This window comes from Gouania willdenowi, unplaced genomic scaffold (assembly GCF_900634775.1).
Source record: "Gouania willdenowi unplaced genomic scaffold, fGouWil2.1 scaffold_32_arrow_ctg1, whole genome shotgun sequence".
Lineage (NCBI taxonomy): Eukaryota > Metazoa > Chordata > Actinopteri > Blenniiformes > Gobiesocidae > Gouania > Gouania willdenowi.
Window position 1 is genome coordinate 451,219 of NW_021145091.1, and position 23,245 is coordinate 474,463.

At 38.1% G+C, this 23,245-nt stretch overlaps 1 protein-coding gene across 1 annotated transcript in view; it reads right to left on the reverse strand.

Annotated features, from left to right (window-relative positions):
* Positions 1-23,245, reverse strand: part of LOC114459559 (NACHT, LRR and PYD domains-containing protein 3-like) — a 629,510-nt gene that overhangs the window by 9,662 nt on the left and 596,603 nt on the right. The window contains exon 4 of the mRNA XM_028441764.1: positions 45-218. Within this exon, the coding sequence (XP_028297565.1) occupies positions 45-218 (174 nt within the window). The remainder of the gene's footprint in view (positions 1-44; positions 219-23,245) is intronic.

Below are 23,245 nucleotides of genomic sequence, written 5' to 3' on the forward strand. Positions count from 1 at the left end.
GACGAGGAACAGGACAATGTTGATGGAACATGTGATCCACTGACCTGAGAAAGTCCAGTTTACAGTGAGGACTCTTCAGTCCTTCACACAGCAGATTCACTCCTGAATCCTGCAGATCATTGTTACTCAGGTCCAGATGTTTCACACTGGAGGACTGAGAGCTGAGGACTGAGGACAGAGCTGCACAGCTTCTCTCTGAGAGACCACAGGAACTCAGTCTGTGGGAGAAAGACATTCACATATTATTAATAATAATAATCATCATCACATTATTGACAGGATTCAAACCTCTGCCGTACACTTCATCTGCTTTATGACCTCCACCAAGGAGGAAAGATTTCAGCTGCCAGAGGGACTCCTGATCAATGAACTGATTCTGATCAGTTTCAAAGATAAAAAATGTCTATCTCTCATCATCATATAAATTTATATCTGGGTTTGTAATTGATGGATCTGTATAAAATGTCTCAGTTATATTGGGTTGGTTAATCAATGATCCCACTGAGTTTCATCCTGATCAGATCCAGATCGTTTATTTCATTGATTTATTTTCTTTTTTTAAAGTGTGTGTCCGTACATTGTGACCTACTGGATGTTTATTAATGGGATATAAATGTGGTTCCAACCTTTTAAAGTGTTAATGATCACTCTACCATGATCAGGATCATTGATCATTGATAACTGATAATATCTGTGAAAAGGAGGTTCAGAGCTTGGTGGAGGTTTGCACTTTCCACTGTTTATTTAGTCGATTAAACATTTTCATCATAGTTTTTGTTGATTAAAGTTTTTCAAGTGACAATAACTAAACTATGACTAATTTTAAAAAAATACATGTTAACAAAAACTATATCAACATATATTTATATCTTCAGTGACTAATAAAAACTAATATATATATATATACACACACACACACACACTATTTGGTCACCTAGGCTGAAATCCAATTAGAACTCATGTGATCATGTGATCTAACGTATTGATCACATCTAATCTGTCTGTGTTTACAAACATTAATACCATCATATATCAGGTTGATCAACAGTAACTGAATATTTATAAAATATGTAAAATCTAATGCTTCATAGTTTAGTCGTTTATATCTGTAACAGATTTATTCGACTGAAATATTTATGTAATTTAAATCAGCGTTTCTCAAATGGGGTACGTGAACCCCTAGGGTAAGTAACAGCACTGCAGGGGTGCGTGAGAGATTGAGTGTGGAAAATGTACAAATAAAATCATGAAAAATATGTGGATTTTAAAACATGTGTTTTCTTTTAAAAATGATAATTATAAAAATGATGATAATAACATGAACTAAAATGATAAAGTTCAAAAAGTGCCTTCGGCTAAAGATGCAGAAGAAAAAAGCTGAATCACAGAAATCCAGACAGTTCAATGAGGACTACATTGGGATGGGCTTCACCTGCACTTCACAGGACCTTCCGTTAGCCCAGTACTTTTTTATGTGGCTAGCTGCTAGCTAACAGCGCCATAAAGCCCTCCCATCTCCAGCAGCATCTCCAGACTTAACACAAACCATATGCTGGGAACACGATGGAGTTTTTCTGAAGAAAACTGACTTAATTCAGCAGGGCCACAGGAAGTAGAGGTGCTGGGGGTGTTGCAGCACCCCCTATTGGCCAGAATATAGGCGTTTAAATGTAACCTACGAAAAACATTTAGCACAATCTATAAATTCCTTATGAATATTTAGGGAAATGATTTTGACACACGTAGGCTATTACGTGTATTTTGTATTTGAATGTAATTATTTTTGACCCAGAAAAGACTCACACACCTTTCTCTGGTGCACACCCACACACAGATTCTGAACTCCCTGGACATTCGTCCCCTCATGAGAGACTTTATCTCCACACCCCAGAGCACACATCCACATCTGGACACCTGTAACCATGGCAACCCTCCCTGCAGCTCAAAGTAAGAGCATGGTGCCACCGTACACTTTCATATCTATTCATACAGTTTAACGTCACACTACAGTATTTTTACAAGGTGGTGGTGATGGAGATGGAGTGTGTTATTATGATTGTGTGTTCTGTGTCTAATGAATGTGGAGAGTTGTTAAATAACGTTTAAATAGTCAGATTGTTTCCTTGTGGTGTTCATAAAAGGATTTTGGAGTCACGTGACATAAACATAGATGGTGCAGTGACTCAGGTTCATGTCAGCTGATCTAATCTATTGCATTGTTATAGTGTTATTGTGAAGTTTAGCTAATAGTGCATATATTCATCTGAGAACTGATGATGTTTGTGCGTTACAGACCCTGGCTGTGAGTGTGCACCAGGAACGTAGCACCACATTTTGGGCCCTGGGTACAAACCATCTTGTTGGACCCCTCCTGTAATATTTAATATGTACACTTTTTTCACCCGGAAACTATACTAATATTCTGATATAAGCTTTATTTTGTCTTCACATTAACCCAGAAGTTCCCAACCTTTTTTAGGTCGTGACCCCATTTTAATATCACAAATGTACAGCGACTACAGAGACATTTTTTTTTCTAGAATTAGTGTTTGATCATGTTTATTAAAGTGTGTTATTAATAGCCAGGATTAGATATTTAGATACTGTATGTTATTTGAACTAGATTTTTTTATTTGAGAAAGTTAAAGTACAGGAATATGTTATTTGATATTTACTGTATTTGTATTGTGTATTTGAAAAACAATAATTCAAAAAACTTTAAAAATAAAATTTTAATCAGTTTTTACCTACTTTTTAACAAATCACTAGACATTTAAACCCCATTTTAATTCCAGTCTGACCCCATGACCCCATGTAGGGTCAGACTGTATGTATGTGTGGGTGAATGATTAAGGATGATGTCATGCTGTATGTATGGGAGAAACGTGTTGAGAGTGTGAGTGTGCCAGTGGGCGTGTCATAGAGTGATTGATTGATGGATGATGACACTTTATTTATGCCTGAGAGAAACGTGTTGTGAGTGAAAAATGTACTAGGGCGTGTCTTTGAGTGAGTGATCATGTGATAGAAGGATAGCTGTTTGCACACATATATACATACACACATACATACACACATTAAGTCTCTGGTCTTTGGAGAGAGCAGACGTGTTTTTCATTCGCTCCGATAACACGACCTTGGCTACAGCTGGCTACAGCTGAACAGCCTGAAAAATTGGGCCCAAGACTGAAGGAAAATGGTGAAAAAACCGCAGGGAGGCCCTTCAGAACCCAATTCGGGTTTGGAAGAGGTCAAGGAGATGATATGCGAGGGTCTACGAAACCTATCTGCCAAGATAAAGTCGTTGGAAAAGACGCTGGAAAACTCACTGCAAAACTTACAAAGCGAAGCAAAGGTACTGTAAACAGTTTGTTTGTCTTGCTGGGAGCACCTGATGAGCATGAGTCTAAAGGATGAGACGTGATGATGGTCTCACCGGAATACTTTTATTATGCACCTCCGTGCACACAGCGTAGCATCACATGCAGTCTGTCAACACGCAGTGAACCGAATGCCCCCTCTACAGGCACAACATATAACATGCACTTCCTCAGTATGGTGGCTCTGTTTGGACAAACATAATCATTTAGCAAATGATCTACATCCTTTCTCTTTAGCTTGTAGCCTTATACAAACAAAACATCACTCCATTATCAAAGTGTAACATAAAATCACAACTTAGCCACTGGCTTTAAAATATGTAATACCTTGAATAAATCTGAACTGTCAACACACTTCTAAAAACATAAGATAACTTGTGTATTAAATGCATCAGAACAATCACACACACTTCCACTTCACGTTTTTTTTTTTTTTCAAACATGTCACAGCAGGTATTTTGGATTTGGTCTCGAAATACGACCTGAACGTGTTACATACGGCGAACTCACACTGCCTTGGAAAACGGCCTGTGCGCGTGAAGGTCTTGCAGGAGATGTTTCATGTGGCCTCGACACATGAGACATGATCGGGGGAACACTGTCAGGTGCAGGGGGAGCATTGCTCAACTGAAAACGGGCAGCGTTCTGCGTCTCAAAGGTGTCATCCTGGGGTCGTGGAGGTGGAGGCTCTGCAACAGGAAGGATGTGGCGACGATTTCTCCTGTATTTCACTCCGTTGGACTCAACGATGTAAGAACGGGGCTCTTTGCAGGTCTCCTTTACGATCCCTAGATTATCATAACCTTTTGGGGTCTGCATTCTGACAACCTGACCTGGAGACAAAGGCGTAAGGGGTCGGCTTGAAACGTCACAATAGCGCTTTAAAACGAGTCTCCTATTGTGTAGCTGGGCGGCGATCTGCATAGCTGGCTTTGAGCTGGGCTCCAACAGCTTGGTGCTCACCGGAATGGCTGCACGAATCTGTCGTGACATCAGGCGTTCAGCTGGCGAACCAAGTGTTTGGTCACGGGAGATGTTTCTGAGGTTAAGAAGATTCAGAAACACGTCTGATCCATCTCTGTGAGATCGCTCCATCAGTTGTTTAGCACTCCGCACCGCTCTCTCAGCGAGTCCATTTGATTGTGGAAACTCTGGGCTGCTTGTCGTGTGTTTGAAGTCCCACTGTTTTGCAAAGTCTTTGAATTGTTGACTGGTGTATTGTCTAGCATTATCAGAGAGCAGAATGTGGGGTGTACCGTGTACTGAGAAATGTCTCTTTAATTTTGTGATCACGGCCGCTGATGTTATGTCACGAAGAAGATCGATTTCAAACCAACCTGAGTAAGAATCAACCAGTACATGGTAGTGTTTCCCATGCCAATCAAAAATGTCCGCTGCAACTGTCGACCAGGGGAGATCAGGAACGGGGTGGAGCTTGAGAGGTTCCTTTTGTTGATGGGGTTTGGTGCTGTTGCAAACAGAGCAGGAAGACAGCTTTTCAGTGATATGCTTTGACATACCTGGCCAAAATATGATGCTCCTGGCTCGGCGTTTGGTTGCATCCGCACCAGGGTGGCCTTTGTGTACAATGTCTATGTACGCGTTTTGCAGGGACTGAGGAATAACAGTTTTGGGTCCCTTCATGATGATGCCGTCATCCACAGTCAGTTCATCCCTGTAGGGGTAAAAAGGGCGAATGGCAGGCTGGAGCTGGTTTTCTCTGGAGGGCCATCCTCTCTGAATGACTGTAGTGAGCTTCTTTAGCATAGCATCCTCTCCTGTGTGTTTTCTGAGTTCCTCGAGGCGCGCTGTTGAGATAACACTAACGGACATAACTTCAAAGGAATCATTTTCAGCTGTACTCACTGGAATGTTGGTAGTTGGAGCTCTTGAAAGTGTGTCTGCCACATACATGAGTTTACCTTTCTTGTAGACTAAGGTAATGTCGTAGCTTTGTAGTCTCAACATCATTCTCTGGAGACGAGCTGGTGCAGTATGGATTGATTTCTTTAAAATCGTCACCAGGGGCTGGTGGTCGGTCTCTACCATGATGGGTTTACCATACACATAGTCCTTAAATTTTGAACAGGCAAAAACAACAGCCAACAGCTCCTTTTCGATCTGTGCGTATCGAGTTTCTGTGTCTGTAAGGGTGCGTGAAGCAAAAGCCACAGGTTTACCGTTTTGCAGGCAGGCAGCTCCAAGTCCAAAACACGAGGCATCACACGTGAGTGTGACGGGTTGTTTAACATCGTAATATGACAGTACTGGTGGGCTTGATAGGCAAGCTTTGAGATGGTCAAAAGCCTCCTGATGCTGCTGAAACCAGCACCAAGCGGTGTCTTTATGAGTAAGCTTCCTCAACGGGGCTGCGATGTCACTAAAGTTTGGGATGAACTTTCCAAGGTAGTTAGCCATACCTAAAAAACGTTGTAATGAAGTAACATCACTCGGGACTGGCATGTCTCTGATCGCAGCGGTCTTTGCTGGGTCGGCTTTAAGGCCATCACTTGTGAAAATATGACCCACATAACCTACATGATCCAGGCGAAACTTGCACTTTTCTGGATTCAGTTTGAGGTTGATCTCCTTTGCACGATCAAGCACTTTCCTTAGGTTAGCATCATGCTCAGCAACATCCCGACCTCCGATGATGATGTCATCGACAATCACCGAGCATGCATAGCCAGAAAATAGCTGCTCCATAGAACGCTGAAACACTTCGCTGGCAGAGTTTATGCCAAAAGGCATGCGTAGAAATCTATAGCGTCCAAAGGGTGTGCTGAATGTTGTTAGCATTGAAGATTTCTTATCGAGCTGTATTTGCCAGAAGGAATTTTTAGCGTCTAAGACTGAAAACACAGTCGCACCAGCCATCTGTGCGGCGACTTCCTCAACACTACGCATGGGATAGTGGGGTCTTTTTAGAGCTGTATTAAGGTCTTTTGGGTTGATGCACAATCTGATCTGTTCTTTGTCTTTCTTATGTGCTACCACCATCGATGAAACCCAATCAGTGGGCTCTGTGACAGGTGTTATTACACCTATGATTTGCATACGATCTAGTTCAGCTTTAACTCTCTCTTGCATCGCGACTGGAATGCGGTGAGCAGGGCGGACCACAGGCTGAATGCTGGGATCCACTGTCATAGAGTACGTGATAGGCAGCTCTCCAAGTTCATCATTGAATAAATCACTGTGCTGTGTTTTGATCTGCCTTGTAAAATCTGTGTTAGTGTCCATAGTGAGCTGGTGAACATCATGGCTCATTGTCACAATTCCCATGTCAACACAGGCACGAAATCCAAGTAGAGGCTGTACTTCTCTGTCTACAATGAAGAATAGTAAAGCATGGCACTGTCCCTTTAAACTGCAGGATAATGTAACAAGGCCCTTAGTTTCAATCTTACTGCCACCATAAGCAACAAGGTTTGTGGCGTTTTCTTTAACTACAGGTTGCTTCAGCTTTAAAACTTTGCTATATGTCTTTTGAGACATCACATTGCATTTAGCACCTGTGTCAACTTTCATTTCAATGGGCTTGTTGTTGATGTGTACTGTTACAAATCCTTCATCTTTTTTATCATTTTGAGGATTTATGACATCGATGTTCTTATCGACGTCAACGCCATCCACATAAAAGGAATCTTCACTGAGTGTGGCAGGCTCCTCTATTGCTACATCATGCACTGAGTGTCTGAGAGTCCTTTTACTGAAACTGGGCCGGCAGCGTGGTGTGGACTTACAGCATTTTTTGAAATGGTTAAACTTTTTACAGTTGTGACACTGTTGTTCAAAAGCTGGACACTTTTCCCGCTTAGCTGCATGGCTGCCCCCACAGTTATTACAGTTCGATATAGTCCTGTGCAGTGACAGCTGTTGTAGCTTAGGCTGCTGCTTTCTGTGTGAAAATGGCTTTATGCTGTCAACACTGGTAGCTTTTATACCGAGTGTCCTGCTGCTTTCCTCTGTCATTTCGTGAATACGACAGATGGAAATAGCTTTATTTAAGCTCAAGTCACCGTCTCTCAAAAGTGTCTTCCTCAGAGAATCATTGGTGATGCCACAGACTATTCGGTCACAGATTAGCTCATCAGCTAAATCTCCAAAATGGCAGCTCTTGGCTTTAATTCTCAGATCACTGAAAAACGACTCGATGCTCTCACCTTGTCTTTGATTTCTGGAATGAAACTTGTGTCTCTCCATTGTTTTGTTGCTTTGAGGGTTGCAGATTTCACGAAATTTCCGTTTCAGGCACTCTGGGTCCTCTCTGGACTCAGCAGGGGTGATAATAGCTCCATCTCCGCCCACAGCACGCACCTCAGCCGCGTAGACGAACGAGCGCTCCCGCTCTATGGCCTCCGGTCCCGCAACATTGAGGAGGATATAGGCCTTAGTACTTGCAGGCTTGTCGAAGTGTGCTGCTGCGACAAAAATGTCATACTCCCTCTCGAATATCCGCCAGTTCTCAGCGACATTCCCGTCAAAAACTACCGGGTCTGGTCTGCGAAATCCCTCCGCCATTTCAGAGACGCAACGTGGCTCTGGTTAGCTTCACAGTTAGCAAAGTCCAGTGGAATGCTAAGGAGGTACTCACAGGAGGAGAGTCCGTTCAGATTCTGACACCATGTAAACAGTTTGTTTGTCTTGCTGGGAGCACCTGATGAGCATGAGTCTAAAGGATGAGACGTGATGATGGTCTCACCGGAATACTTTTATTATGCACCTCCGTGCACACAGCGTAGCATCACATGCAGTCTGTCAACACGCAGTGAACCGAATGCCCCCTCTACAGGCACAACATATAACATGCACTTCCTCAGTATGGTGGCTCTGTTTGGACAAACATAATCATTTAGCAAATGATCTACAGGTACTGAAAGAAAAGAATGAAAGAAATGCTGAAGAGATAAAATTGTTGAACGCCTGGGTTGAACAGCTGGAACAAAAGGAAAGAGAGAAAGATGTCATCATCACAGGCCTAAAGATAAAACCCAGGAGTTACGCGAGTGACAAAGAAACAAAATCGATTGAACAACAGGTCATTGACTACCTGGAGTCGAAGGACATTGTCCTGAACCCTGACAACATCAACTCCTGCCATCTCCTGCCAAAGAAAAATGATAACAGAGCTGTAAAAATAACCTTCACGAATATGAAATTCAAAGGACAACTACTGAACCAAGGAAATAAACTCAAGGGAACGAAGGTGTACATCAATGAAAACCTGACGAAACAAAATGCAAGCATTGCATGGAAGGCACGCCAAATAAAAAAAGGAAGAAAAATTGTGAGGACGTGGTCAAGAAACTGCAGGATTTATATCACACCACTCGAAGAAGAGAACGGAAAACCAATCCTCATCAAAATGATGGAAGACTTGGGAAAATACGAAGGATCCACCTAAACAACAACATTACTGATGGTAATCATGGATATGGACCCAGATCTATATAAACACTGGAAACAAAACTCAGACTGTGATTATTTTACAGAGACTGAATTAAATGTGGAAACCAAGAGTAAAAAAGGTCTGTCATTTATTCATTTCAATTGTGGTGGGGTGATTAAGGATTACATTAAATTTAAATTCAAAGTGTTTATTGTCATATGTGCAGTTAGAAACACGTTTTCCTGTACAATGAAATTACTACCTTGCTTATGAACTAAGATATAATAATGTGTTTATACAAGTTAAATCTAACAGTGGAAAATACAACACTGCCAATAGAACTAACAGCAGTTAGAAACACGTTTTCCTGTACAATGAAATTACTTCCTTGCTTATGAACTAAGATATAATACAATGAAATTACTACCTTGCTTGTGACTAGGATATAATAATGTGTTTATACAAGTTGGATCTGACAGTGGAGAATACAACACTGCCAATAGAGCTGACAACAGCTGGATTAGCCTTGATGTAGAGACAAAACAAGCTGCAAACTTGTGTGTCCAAAAGAGACATTCCCGAGTGGTGACATTATGGATGAAAAGGGAAAAACCTTCCAAACACCTTCGAAAGAGGAACTATTCTTGAACTGGAGGAATGCTAACAACGTCTGGCAGGGAACAAGGCCAACACGAACAACAATAGAGAGGAGGAGGAATAAAAAAAGACAACACTGACTACAGATAAGAATACACAAAAAAGGACTGTTCAGAACAACTCAAGAACGTTTGACCAGAGAGACATGTAAACCCATGTAAATTTGCGATGGTAAAACAGAGGACGGGACCCGGATAAGCGAACTGCTTCTCTCGTCTCCTTTTTCGGCATGTACAAAAAAAAAAAAAAAAAAAAAAAAAAAAAGTGAATGTAACCATGTCGGAAATAAACTGAATAAATAAATAAAAATAAAAAAAACATACATACAGACTTACACACATACCAGTTTTTGTTTAATTCTTTAAATATTTATAATTTAAGATGGGTTAGGATCTTTCTTTTTAAGGAATTACTAAAAACTTTTTCTTGTTGGTCATACGTTGATATTTTTGAAATGACAATTAGAATAACTTTTGGATATCATACTTATAGATTTCATACTGTTTTCTTTCTCTTGATGAATAGAGTTGATTGACTTTATTTTTTCTGTAACACTCCCCAACACTTTACAGTTGTAGCTTGAATAAAAGTCATATTTTTTAGTTAAAAGGTAAATGAAATAATGATCTTAATAACAGACATGGATAACATTATTTCATATATTGAAGAATCATATATACTGTATAGACCCTGGCCCAGAATGCAGAACAGTGGCTGATCACCTGAGGTTATAAAAACAACCTCACCACCTAAAACGTCTAATCAAAGGTGGGGGGGCTGAACTGTACATGGTACGTGGTCTATAGATTTAACTAGGACTCTTTAGAGAGATAATAAAGACATAAATACAATCAAAAATCTGTTCCCTTGTAATCTATATAAATATTAGTAGAGGCATAAATTAACATAACACCTGGTTACATTTCTGTTTTGTTCTAATTACTGTTTTATTCTAATGATTTGATTTACTTTTCAGTTCTTTGGGTTATTTTCTTACTTTTTTATTCACTTCTTTAATAACCTCTGTCAGTTTGAATATTCTGTTACAACTGTGTAGAATATTGTCATTTTCCTCTATTTATGTTCTAAAAATCTCACAACTAAAACCCTTATGTGTATTTATATCCTCAGATAGATAAATAAATATGTAGACATGGATAGAATTAGATAGAAATTATAACTTGAAATATTAAAAAAATTAAAATCAACCTTTGAAATGTATATAAATGTAGTTTTTTGTTCACAGGATACAGACATCACCAGCTGAGAACAGAAACCATTGGATAAGTATTTGATTTAGTCTAGGACGTATATGTTAAACTTTAATTATGATTTATTTATTTTTAATAAATATAATAAGTTACAAGAAAGGGCAATGATAAAAGACTTTAAATATAAATTAAAATAATCTGAAACAAACCACCTGCTCAGTTAGGAAATAGAACAGCTGATAGAATAACACTTATTAACTAATACAGATTCATATAATTGTAATTTAAATGAGTAAGCGATATCACTGTGCTTCAATTGATTTTTATTTAACAAAAGTTTCTATATTATATTGATAGATTATTTCTGCACAGTTTATATTAGAGGGTGATTACGTGTTTTTGTCGTTTGTGCTTCAAAAGCTTCCATATAAATTTGATAAAGAATGATAGTAATTTCTGAAAGTCATTTCCTGATTGGTCGCTGTGGGCAGGCAGGACCGTGAATGTATTTTTCCTCACTAAGAAATAAGAATCAATCAATCAATCAGTTAAGGTTCCTGCTGTGGGTTTTCACATTCACATGGAAAGAGAAGTGATATTAAAATAAAATACACACACACTACATAGCAATCATAGACTCACCTCACTATGTGGTTGTATGTAATAAAGAAATTATAAAATCTGTATTGAATAATTCTTACAACACCTTTTGTAATCATGTGATGTTTTATAAGATTGATTTTGATGAGCATGTATTCAGTTATTGTTTGTACTGATAAATATAAGTGGCTTATTTCAAGTTTACTATGTATATTCAATTTAAACACAAATCATGTGTGTATTCTGTTCTGTTCTACTTATAACTTTTTTCTTATATTAAAACATAGTCTAACAGTAAATCCAAATAAATGTAATAAAGTTAAATAAAAGTTTTTGGCCCACTCTAACAATGGTAAACAAAATAGGAATATAACTTGAAATAAAATTAAAGGAAAAATTACTTTAAAATAAATAAACAACCTTACTTTAAGTAACCTGATATTATAATTTCCAAATAAAGTTAATATAACATATTAAACTGAATTAAATATTTTGTCTTATTCATAATTTTATAAACAGTGTGAAGAGAGGAAATGTTAGAATGGATTATTATTCATGGTTTCTTTTTGTGTGTAATACTATAATTATATATCTTTATACTCAATAAATCTATTCATAAAATATATTCAGGTCAACTTGTTTGCTGTCATTTTCAGAACAAGGACAAACAGTTTCAGAACATCTGATTTTAACTTAATCTAAATCTAAAAATAACACAACCATGTACGTAAACAAAGAGACAAATCAGATATAAACAAGACAATCAGATTAACACTAAAATGTCAGTTTGACCCAAAATGCACAAAGTCTAAATCATTAACAAATAATTATAATTATATTCTAAAATTAAACTTAATACACATTAAACAACTCATGTTCTATATATCTAAATAAATTAAATAAACAACATAGACCCTTAAATGATCAATAATAATAAATAAACCAATAAATCTTAAACATAATTTGTATTGTTTTAAATCACCAGTAAATGACATCTTTAACTCATTACAAGGAGCTGATCATTTGATTTCTAAATGTATAAAAACACTGATAAATCTATGTTTGGGGTCCAGGGAGTGAGCAGACCCTGAGGACCACAGCTGTGTTTTAGATGAGTGTCTGTTCTTCTATTGACTTGTTATGACTTGTTGCTTCATTTTCTGTTCATCTCTAATAAATTGATTGATTGATTCAGCAAAACCTCTGACTATGTCTCTGTATGAAATCTCAGGTACTGAACACCAGAGTTAGCTCAAAAACTCTACCAATTGTTAAAAAAAAGGTATTTGTAACATAAGTCTACAGTTTGAAATAAATTTAAAATGTTTTAAAAACATACATATTTCTGTTTTAATAATTGTATGAGTGGGTCAAGTTAAAGATTTTATCATTTTATTTAATGCATTGTTGGAATGTCTGTGGTAAATAAATATTTTCATATTTTAAAGGCAGGGTAGGTGTTTTTTTTAAAGCTAGCATGATTTTGAATGTAGCTTACCCCCCTCCCCTCTGTGCTCTGTCTCACTCACATGCATTAGCACTGCTGCTGCAGAAGTGGATCTAAGATCATTGTTTGTATTGTGTAGAAACTACGTCATCTCATTCAGCAGTAAGTAAACAATAAACTTTATCATTATGAACTGTATGTTAAAAAACGTGACTAAAAACTCTGTTTTAAGTTAGTCACCAATGATGCGTTTTGGTTAATAAAAAACGAACCATCTTTTTTCATTGGTCAACGTTTGTACAGGTTTACAGCTGCTACACATGATGGATTTTCTTTGTTCCTTTTTCAGAGCACATAAGATCTTCATTTCTGTCAGAACAATAAGAAAGTTTCAACCAAAAACTTAAAAAGTGTATCTGGAAAAAATCCCCTACCCTACCTTTTATTGATTGATTATTTGAAGCATTAGTTTTGATTTATACAATTGCATAGTTTTAATTTTAGTGGTTAGTAACATTCAGAGCTGGAAATATATTTTAGTTTTCAGTCAATAATTCACATTTCGGTTCATCCCTAATTTTTTGACTTGATAACTTGTGTCAGAGAAAAGATTAAAATGTAATTTCATAAGATATAGTTATATTTTTATATGAACACAATCCTCACTGATTGGTTCCACCTCCTCTGATCTTCTCTCTCATTCCTTCATCAGCTCCTCATAGTTCTCCATCAGCCTCTCCTCACTCCTCACTACCTTCTTATCTCTGTCCTTCATCCCTCTAACCTGTCCCAGTCCTCCTCCTTTAGTGTCCCACCTCTCACACCTTCATCACATTCCTCTGATACAGCTCTCTGTCACACATGTGATGGGGATTGATGTGAACATGTGATGAGCTGCTGTGATGTGTCTCACCTCAGAGTGTTCAGTCTCTGAGAGAGCAGCTTCATTGCTGAGTCTCCTGGATGGTTGTAGCTCAGGTCCAGCTCTCTCACACTGGAGGAGTCGGAGCTCAAAACTGCTGCCAGAGAAGCCCCGCCCACCTCTGTGATGACACAACCTGACAGACTGGATTCAGAAAAACATCCACAACTCAGGAAACAAGTGAGGAGACGAGGAACAGGGACTGCATGAAAAGTGGGATTTCCGTCAGTTTCCGTCACTGTAAATTACCGTTAACTCTGAGTAAACAGGAAGTTCCAGTCAGCTCCAGAAAACTGCCAGGAATTGTTGTAAACTCACAGCACAAGGTGAGAAAGTCTCCCCCCAGCTTCTAGGACTGGGTAATGTTTTCACATGTAAATGACCATACTGTGATCTATATAAATGTAAATCAGGACTGTGTCCACTGTAAAGACACACAAGTCTCTGAGAGCCAACATGTTTGTATGGAGCTTTAATTCGTCTTTAAAGCAGAATAAAAGTTAATTCCTCTTCAAACTGACCTTGTAAACACTTAATTCCTAATACATTTTATTCTGAATTAAATTTAAATCTGAATTAGGTAAATGTGACTTCCAGTCCGAATTTAGAATAATGACAAATTTGAGCGTTAACACAGGACAGACATTCTGTGCATTTATTTTGTCCTTTTGTGTATTTTTACTGTAAAATGTATGTTTTTTTGGAGTCATAATATGTACTTGTGTTGCCAATTTGTGTTTTTTAAAGTCACTTTTGTGTATTTCTGTTGTGATTTTGCTTGTTTGTTAATACTATGGGTTTGCAGTCATTTTTTGTGTTTTTCTTGTCTTTTTGTGTTTTTTGTTGTTGTTTTCATTGTGAGTTATTTTGTGTATTACTGTTGTCGTTTGGTTCATTTTTGTAGTAGTTTTGTACAGCTTTTGAAGTATTTGCTATGTTTTTCTTGTCTTTTACTGTATTTTCCTGTAATGTGGAATTCTTTTTTTTTATACTGTATTCTTGTTTTTGTTTTTCTGCCATTTTGTACGTTTACTTTGGGGGCCTCATAAAAATAGACCGAGGGATGCATGTGGAAACAACAAAGAGTTTTTATAGTAATAGTGTATGTTTTTCTGTCATTCTGTGTATATTTGTTGTCTTATGTTATGAGACATTTTGTGCATTTCTGTTGTTCTTTTGTGTATTTTTCCTATAAAATGTATGATTTCTGGAGTTATTGTGTATTTGTGTTGTTTTTTATTTTTGCGTTTTTTTTTTTTGTAATTTTTCATGAGTTTAAATATTTAAATACCAGTTAAATGTTAAAAGACAGTTAAAAGTGTTAAAAGAGTGTTAAATACACATGATTTGCTTGTCTCTTTATTGTTATTGTTGTTTATCTGTGATCCACCGAGTGTTCTGAGTTAGACTATCTGGGATTGATTGGTTTTGTCTCCGCACCCACACGTGCTGTTTTCCTCATTCTACTAACGCTCCTGATAGAGGAAACAGACTGAATCACATTTGTGATCATTTCTCCTCTTTTCAGGTATGTTTATAGTCAGAAACTCAGCTTATATGTCAGAAATAGGGTTACTAACAAATAAAGAGTTTCATGACATTGTAGTTTTGATATTTGAGTTTGATAAGAGTTAAGTTAAGTTTTATGAAAGTTAGCAGACTGCCATGTGTTCTGTTGCTAGCTTCTGTTTCATATGAGCATGTGTTTAAAATATGTTTTACTGTTCTATGTAGTTTGATTTATACACTTTGATTAGCTTTAGATTAGCTCAATACAACTTTAAGACTAACATATTTGATGCTTGAAAGAAAAGAGTGAGAAAATGATTTATTGCAGTTAAATATTGTTTTTTTTACACAACTCAGATGGAAACAAAAAGTGTTATGAACACATACTAGGGTAAGATTTTAATATAAAATAGTATAAATAAATGTATTTGACACTATTTATTTGTTGTGACAGACTGAGCTCGTCCCATAATTCACCTGTGACTTTGATGTAAACTCTCATTACAAGTCCAGACATGTGTAAAGTGGACACTGGAGTCTTTATATGTAAGTAACTAATCTGGAAAATAATCTGTTTTGTTGTTTGTGGTGCTATTATTTTACATATTTATGCCTGTTGCCTTTCTTTTTCCCAGTATCATGTAAGACATACTATGAGACAGTCTGGAAGAACTTCACATTTAGTCATCCAGACCTTTGGACACAAACAGAAGCCATTAAAGGTTCAGCTCACAGCAGACAGAGGAGGAAGAGGGTCAGATTTATAAAGACAACAGAACAGATGTTACACAGAGCATGTGCACAGAGCAAAGCTTCATCTATTCCTAGTATTTTTGTACATTGTGGTTTATTATGTGACATTTTGGAGGGAAAAACAAAACGGCTGACACACACATAATATTTTGTTGTGTTAACAACATAGAACCTAGGTTCTCAAAGTGGGGTACGGTACCCCTAGGGGTACGCAAATTGTCATTTGTAAACTAGAATATAAATGGACCAGCAGTCAGGAGCCTCCATGCATTGCCACAAATGACACATTAAGGCTACCCATGGTTACAGATTATTATTATTATATATATTATGGTCTCCATCCTTCAGAAGCCTGGAGCTTTCTGCTCTGTGTTCAACATTACAGAACAAACTGGAAAATGAGCCCAAATATCGAGCAACCCACCACAAAAGACTGCATTATGGACCACCCCCCAAAAGACCTGCTCTATCTTTTTATGACCCTGAAGCTGCCAAGAGTTCAAGTTTTAGTGTGTGACCCAGACAAAGGGACACAGTGTAAAGTTTGTTTTATTTTTAATAAATAAAGCTCTACTTTCATTATGTTCCTCCTGTGTCTCTTATTCTCAATAAACTGTTATTGTGATGTTCTCACTAAATAATATTAGCAATAATAATTATTAGTATCATTAATATTATAATTATTATTATTTGTATTATAATAAAAATGGGAGGGGCATATGACCATGCATCCCAACGGTGACCAATGAGTGAGGGACTTTCTGTCCAATTACAGGTGATTTTACTTCTGAACTGTCTGTGGTTTCTTCCAATGGTTGGTTAGTTTCAGTCAGGCAGGCAAGACATTGAAATGCTAATTATAGAAAAACATGCACAGTGGGGGTGGGGGTACTTTTCAGTTAACTGCTGATAATTTTGGGCGTTTACAGGAATTATCAGGCAATCACAGGGTGGATAATCTCAGTTTTCATGCAGTGAGGACAATGTTGATGGAACATGTGATCCACTGACCTGAGAGAGTCCAGTTTACAGTGAGGACTCTTCAGTCCTTCACACAGAAGCTTCACTCCTGAATCCTGCAGATCATTCTTACTCAGGTCCAGATGTTTCACACTGGAGGACTGAGAGCTGACGACTGAGGACAGAGCTGCACAGCTTCTCTCTGAGAGACCACAGAAACTCAGTCTGTGGGAGAAAGACATTCATTTATTAATAATAATAATAATAATCATCATCACATTATGGACAGGATTCAAACCTCTGCCGTACACTTCATCTGCTTTATTACCTCCACCAAGGAGGAAAGATTTCTGCTGCCAGAGGGACTCCTGATCAATGAACTGATTCTGATCAGTTTCAAAGATAAAAAATGTCTATCTCTTATCATCATAACAATTCATATCTGGGTTTGTAATTGATGGATCTGTATAAAATGTGACTCAGTTATATTGGGTTGGTTAATCAATGATCCCACTGAGTTTCATCCTGATCAGATCCAGATTATGCATTTCATTGATTTATTTTCTTTTTTTTTAAGTGTGTCCATACATTGTGACCTACTGGATGTTTATTAATGAGATATGTGGTTCCAAGCCTTTAAAGTGTTAATGATCATAGTACCATGATCAGGATCATTGATCATTGATAACTGATCATATCTGTGAAGAGGAGGTTCAGAGCTTGATGGAGGTTTGCACTTTCTACTGTTCATTTAGTCGATTAAACATTTTATCATAGTTTTTGTTGATTAAAGTTTTTAAAGTGACAATAACTAAACAATGAATAATTTAATAAAAATACATGTTAACAAAAACTATATCAACTTATATTTATATCTTCACTGACTAATAAAAACTAAACTATGTGATCATGTGATCAAACGTATTGATCACATCTAATCTGTCTGTGTTTACAAACATTAATACCATCATATATCAGGTTGATCAACAGTAACTGAATATTTCAAAAATAAATAAACTCTAATGCTTTATTTTTTAGTCGATTATATCTGTAACAGATTTAGTCAACTAAAATCTTATTTATTACAGTGTTTCTCAAATGGGGGTACGCGTACCCCTAGGGGTACACAACGGTACTGCAGGGGGTACGTGAGAGAGCGCGTGATAAATTTACAAATAAAAACATTAAATATATGGGGATTTTAAAATGTGTATTTTCTGTTAAAAATTATAATAATAAAAATTATTTAATTTCATTTAATTTGATTTTATTGAGCTCCATTAGCTCCTGACTTATTGAAGGAACTATTCTGACTGGGGTCTCCTTCATTTTCATTACAATAATAAATGACAATATTAAATACAAATATTTACAATATTACATAAAAAGCAACATAAACACGCACGCACACACAAAACAAACAGTGAAACCAAATAAAAACATATCACATAAAACCAAAAGAACTGTCTGTAGATATTGTATTGAGAGTCGACCCAAAACCTCAAAATAAAACAGTAACAACTGTAGGGGACTAAACCCCCAAGTTGATCTTTGATTTAGAACATTGGCTTCACCAGTCGGTGGAGTCGGGGAGTCTGTCGCCTACTGTGAAGTGCAAACGTTCCCACAGGGGGATCTTCCCCCTCTTCCTGCCCGAACAAAAGGACAAGAGAATCCAAGGACAGTTTGTCTCCTGTATCACCTCTCCGCTACATTACGATCAAAAGGAAGCAGTCAGTCAATGTCTACATGCTAAGTTTTCAAACTCTGGGCTCCGACCCCCTGCAGATGTTGCCACCTCCCAAACCCAGACCACTGGCTTAGGACGTTGGAATAACCGTAGCTCTCCTGCCCAAATGAGAACAACAAACATGTGTTTGACTGGAAAATCACAAAAGAAAGGATTATTGTTACGGATTCCTGCAGAAATTGAACTTGCAAATATTGTCTGATTCGATCCCACTCGTTTCATATAATTCAATAACCAACAGAATGCTATTTTAAAGTGTTTTATCATTTAAAAGTGCTTAAAAATACCAGAAAACATCACAAAAGTTAGTTTGAGGTATCTACTGCAACCATATAGTTAAGAGGAGGCATAACATGATTTTTGATATTTATGTTTATGAGTAATTAAAAGTAAAATTCATTAACCGGTTCCTAAAGTGTTCATAGGATATTTTCCAGTCGTGTTTGGTATCAAACTCTTTCGTAATACATGATATTTCAAGATATGATGTTGAAAAGATGTTTTGAAATATGTGGAATTAATTGTTAGGCATTCTTTTATGTTTAGAATCATCCCTTTGTCGTCTCTCTTTTGTCTCACATACACACACCCAAGACACACCCAAAAGCAGCCAGCTGAGACGCTGGCAACTTTAAACCAATCAACGAAGTTCCCTCCTTAGGAGGCAAGCCCCAAAGATAAACTTTTAAAAGGAAGAACGCCGTTCCTAACTTCAGTTTGGGACACGGGCGTTTCATTACTCAACGCGTTTCCCTCCCCATCTTTTCATTTATTTCATTTTATTTTTAGTTGAAACAGTTAGATTTTATAATCAACGGCTGCTTGGTTCAGACAAATACAGCATCTAGTGACGTGCGTAACAGCCGAAAGGAAGCCCGGCCTGCGACCCACTGTGGTAAGCCAAGAGCCATTCTATAACCCAGCTGCGAAAGCCAGAACCGCTTGGATCGGCTGAAGGGGCTACACTCTGTTGAACCGAAACAGAACCAACGGTGGCACGTCCTGCTGCATTGCTCAAACAGCACCTCCAGGTCCAACCCTGACATCTTCAAGGTACAAGAATGAACTTTCATTAGCAACTCCATCCACAATAGATCACATACATACTTCCATAACTACAAACTTACACACACTCACAACATGCTCCACACACAGTTCATTTCATTCATGTTGTTCATCTCCCCTGTCCGTCTCCCTCTCTTTGTGATGAGCTCTCTTTATGATTTTATTCTTTGATTTTATGATCTTATTATTCGAATATGTATCCTGCATTTTTATTCAATATTTAGTAGACTAGCATCCTCCTAGATTAGTGATTTCACTTTATTACATATAATCCTCACTTTTATTAGCGTAGAAACGCATTTTATCATGATTTAATTATCCCATTTCAATTGATATTTTGACTGTGTTAATTGTTGACTTTTGAATAAAAGGTTAAACATAATCTTTGATTCCTCTGATTCATTAAAGCTGTGATTATGGTGTAGATGTTGCTGTTAGAATTCACTTTCCCCTGGTTTCACATTGATGAGTTTAGTCTAAAAACTTAGACATATTTCTCCTGTTAAAAGGAGTGGCACCCCGCAAAATTTGAAGTAATATTATAATCATAATTAATATTCTTAGTTATATAACCCATTAATAATAACTCATCCTCCTACAAAACTGTCAACATGACAACTGTATTTTATAGTCATTGTTCTCACACAGCCCAAAGCTCTTCCTGCTGACTCAGCCAAAATCTTTGTACCCTCTTGAAAACTCATAAAGTCATTAAATATCAATCCTAGGAACTTGTATGAACTTGTATAAACTAAGACAGGCCATATATAAAATTATAATTACTTCTCAAGTCATGACTTTTCCTAAAATACATGATCTGTGTTTTATCTTTATTTAGAATCAGTCTACATTTTTTACACCATGTATTTAAAATATTTAACATATTATGTAAATTTGCCAGAAAAATATCATCAGCATACAATAAAAGATTTAAATTACAGTTATTTATACAAATACCCAGATTAGCTTCCATAATTTCATTTACCACATTATTTATAGAAAGGGAAAACAAAGACAACATATCTCCTTGTTTTACACCAAACGTGGTGGAGAACCAACCAGTTTTTAAACCATTGATCTGCACACATGCAACTGGGGCTTTATAGAGTGATTTGACATCATCATAGAATGTACCAGTAATGCCATAATCCAGTAATTTATACATTAAAGATCCCTGTTGATCCAGTCAAAAACAAAAAGACAAATGTTGGTTCAGATGGGTTCCCTGCTGAATTCCTAAAACATTTCTGGTCAAAGCTGGCTCCGCTCTTTTTCAGAGTAGAAACAGAGATTAAAAATAAAGGTTACGTAGGAGGCCACATGAATACAGCAAACATTAAATTACTACTTAAACCAGACAAAAACCTCATGTTACCCTCAAGTTACCGTCCCATCTCGCTTATTAACACAGACATAAAAATTATTTACAAAGCACTCACTTCCAGGTTAGAGAAAGTAGTACAGTCAATTAAAAATAGACACTCCACAGACAATGCTAGAAGACTGTTTAATTTGATCAACATGGCACAGAACTCTAAAAAGAAAACAATCTTGTCACTTGATGCAGAAAAAGCATTCAATAGAGTCAACTGGTCATTCCTCCTTGCTGTACTTGGCATATTTGGCTTTGGAGAATCATTCATACAATGGATCTCCACCCTATACTCTAAACCTAAGGCCTCAGTAACCACAAACAAAATAACATCCCAAAGCTTCACACTGCAGAGGGGAACCAGACAAGGTTGCCCACTCTCACCTTTGCTTTTTGCAATATTTGTTGAACCTCTCGCAGCAGCTGTTTGTCAGAATACTGTTATTAAAGGAATCCACTCATCCATCTGAGAACACAAAATTAATCTTTATGCAGATGATATTTTACTCTATTTGGAAGAACCCCATCCTTATTAGAAGGAGTATTTAAACTAATAAACAGCTTCTCTAAACCATCAGACTATTCCATTAACTGGTCAAAATCATCAATCCTCCCTTTTAACAAAAAATTCATGTAATCCATGAAGCCAAAACCCACAATACCCCTCCCCCACAAACACAATTAAATATCTAGGCTTAAATATATCACCAAACTTAAATGAATTAATTAAACTGAACCTAGAGCCGCTGCTGGATAAAGTCACAGATGATCTGCAAAGATGGTCGCCGCCTGGGCGACTGAGTAGTGGCACTGGGGCGACAATCCCACCTCAAGTTGCCCTACCAATCCCTCCAATGTTAATCACACCTCAACACACCACCCCCCAGAGGGTGCGACCACCACTTCCACCCTCCGGAGCTATGGCACCACACACCCATATATACAAAAAGGTTGGATGGGGAGCACCGCTCCCCTCCATCCCCTTTCTTTTAATTGCACCTCATACATTTACTAAACACACACATTCACACAGGGGATAGGGAAGTTCCTCTCGATTGGGGAATGGAGAGGCACCATAACAGGAAGGTGGGTAGGATCACATATTTGGGCCTGTCGGGTGGCGGCCTGGCTCCTCTGTTGATGGATTGGTACAAATACATCAGGATGGTGCAATCGGGTATGGTGGGGCGGTGGATCTTGGGGGGCGTGTTGCTGGGGGCTCTATTTGGAGGGTCTCTTCGAGCAGTGTCGGCCCGGCAAGGCGTGGAGGTGCCTCTTCCCTTTGGGTGTGGCCTGGTTGCCTTGGGGGCTGTCCTCGGTGTGTGCTGGCCCTGGGCGGCCTGCCTCGCTGGTGTGGGGAGTGGGCGCACTGGGGGGTGCTGGCATCTGTAGCAGGGTTGGGGCGGGTTGCTTGGCGTTTCAAAATGAGGGCCCAGCGAGCTTGGCCGGCTGGCTCGGTGGGGTGGATGTTGGTGGGGGGCCTTGGGGTTGGGGGTTGGGGTCGGTGGCGGGGTGCGTTGGGTCTTCGGTTCCTTGGTGCTTTCTCGGATGTGTGTGTGGAGGGCGGTTGCTGCCTCTCGGGGGCGTCTGGAGGGCTGCTCATCCATGAGGGGGTTGTCTGGGCTCCCTGGCCCCCACTCTTTCTGCTAGCCTGGCTGCATTTTCGGGTCCAGGGCAGCGATTGGGTTTGCAGTAGTGGTTCTTGCACATACATCGGTCTACGATGCACTGGCATGTCGTAGACTGTGGGATAAAACTCATAGTTTGCTTAACTTTAGACACGTTGATCCTAAATACCTGTATTACCACTCACTCCTTCCCTTTGTCCACAGCCTCCACCATTATACCTAAGCTTCACACTGGTCACCAGACTGAATTGATTACACAACAACATAAGCACAATATACACAACTACAACTTCACATCTCACTCTCACTTTAAAATAATCAACTCTTCCCCACACTTTACATTTACTACTTTGAATCTCTCCTCCCTGCTCCCTTCCACCCAAACCCTCACCCAATAAAGTATTTCTTACCCTTCCTTAGGGAGGGCTGGTGATGGTCACAATTATGCAATAAAATAAATTAATGTATTTAATTGCAATAACAAAATATGTATTGCTGTCTTAAAAAAATACGATTGCACTTCTTGTAGTTTGACCTTTGACCGCCTGTGGTTTTATCATAGATATTAATTTATACAATTGCAATGTTTTAATTTTAGT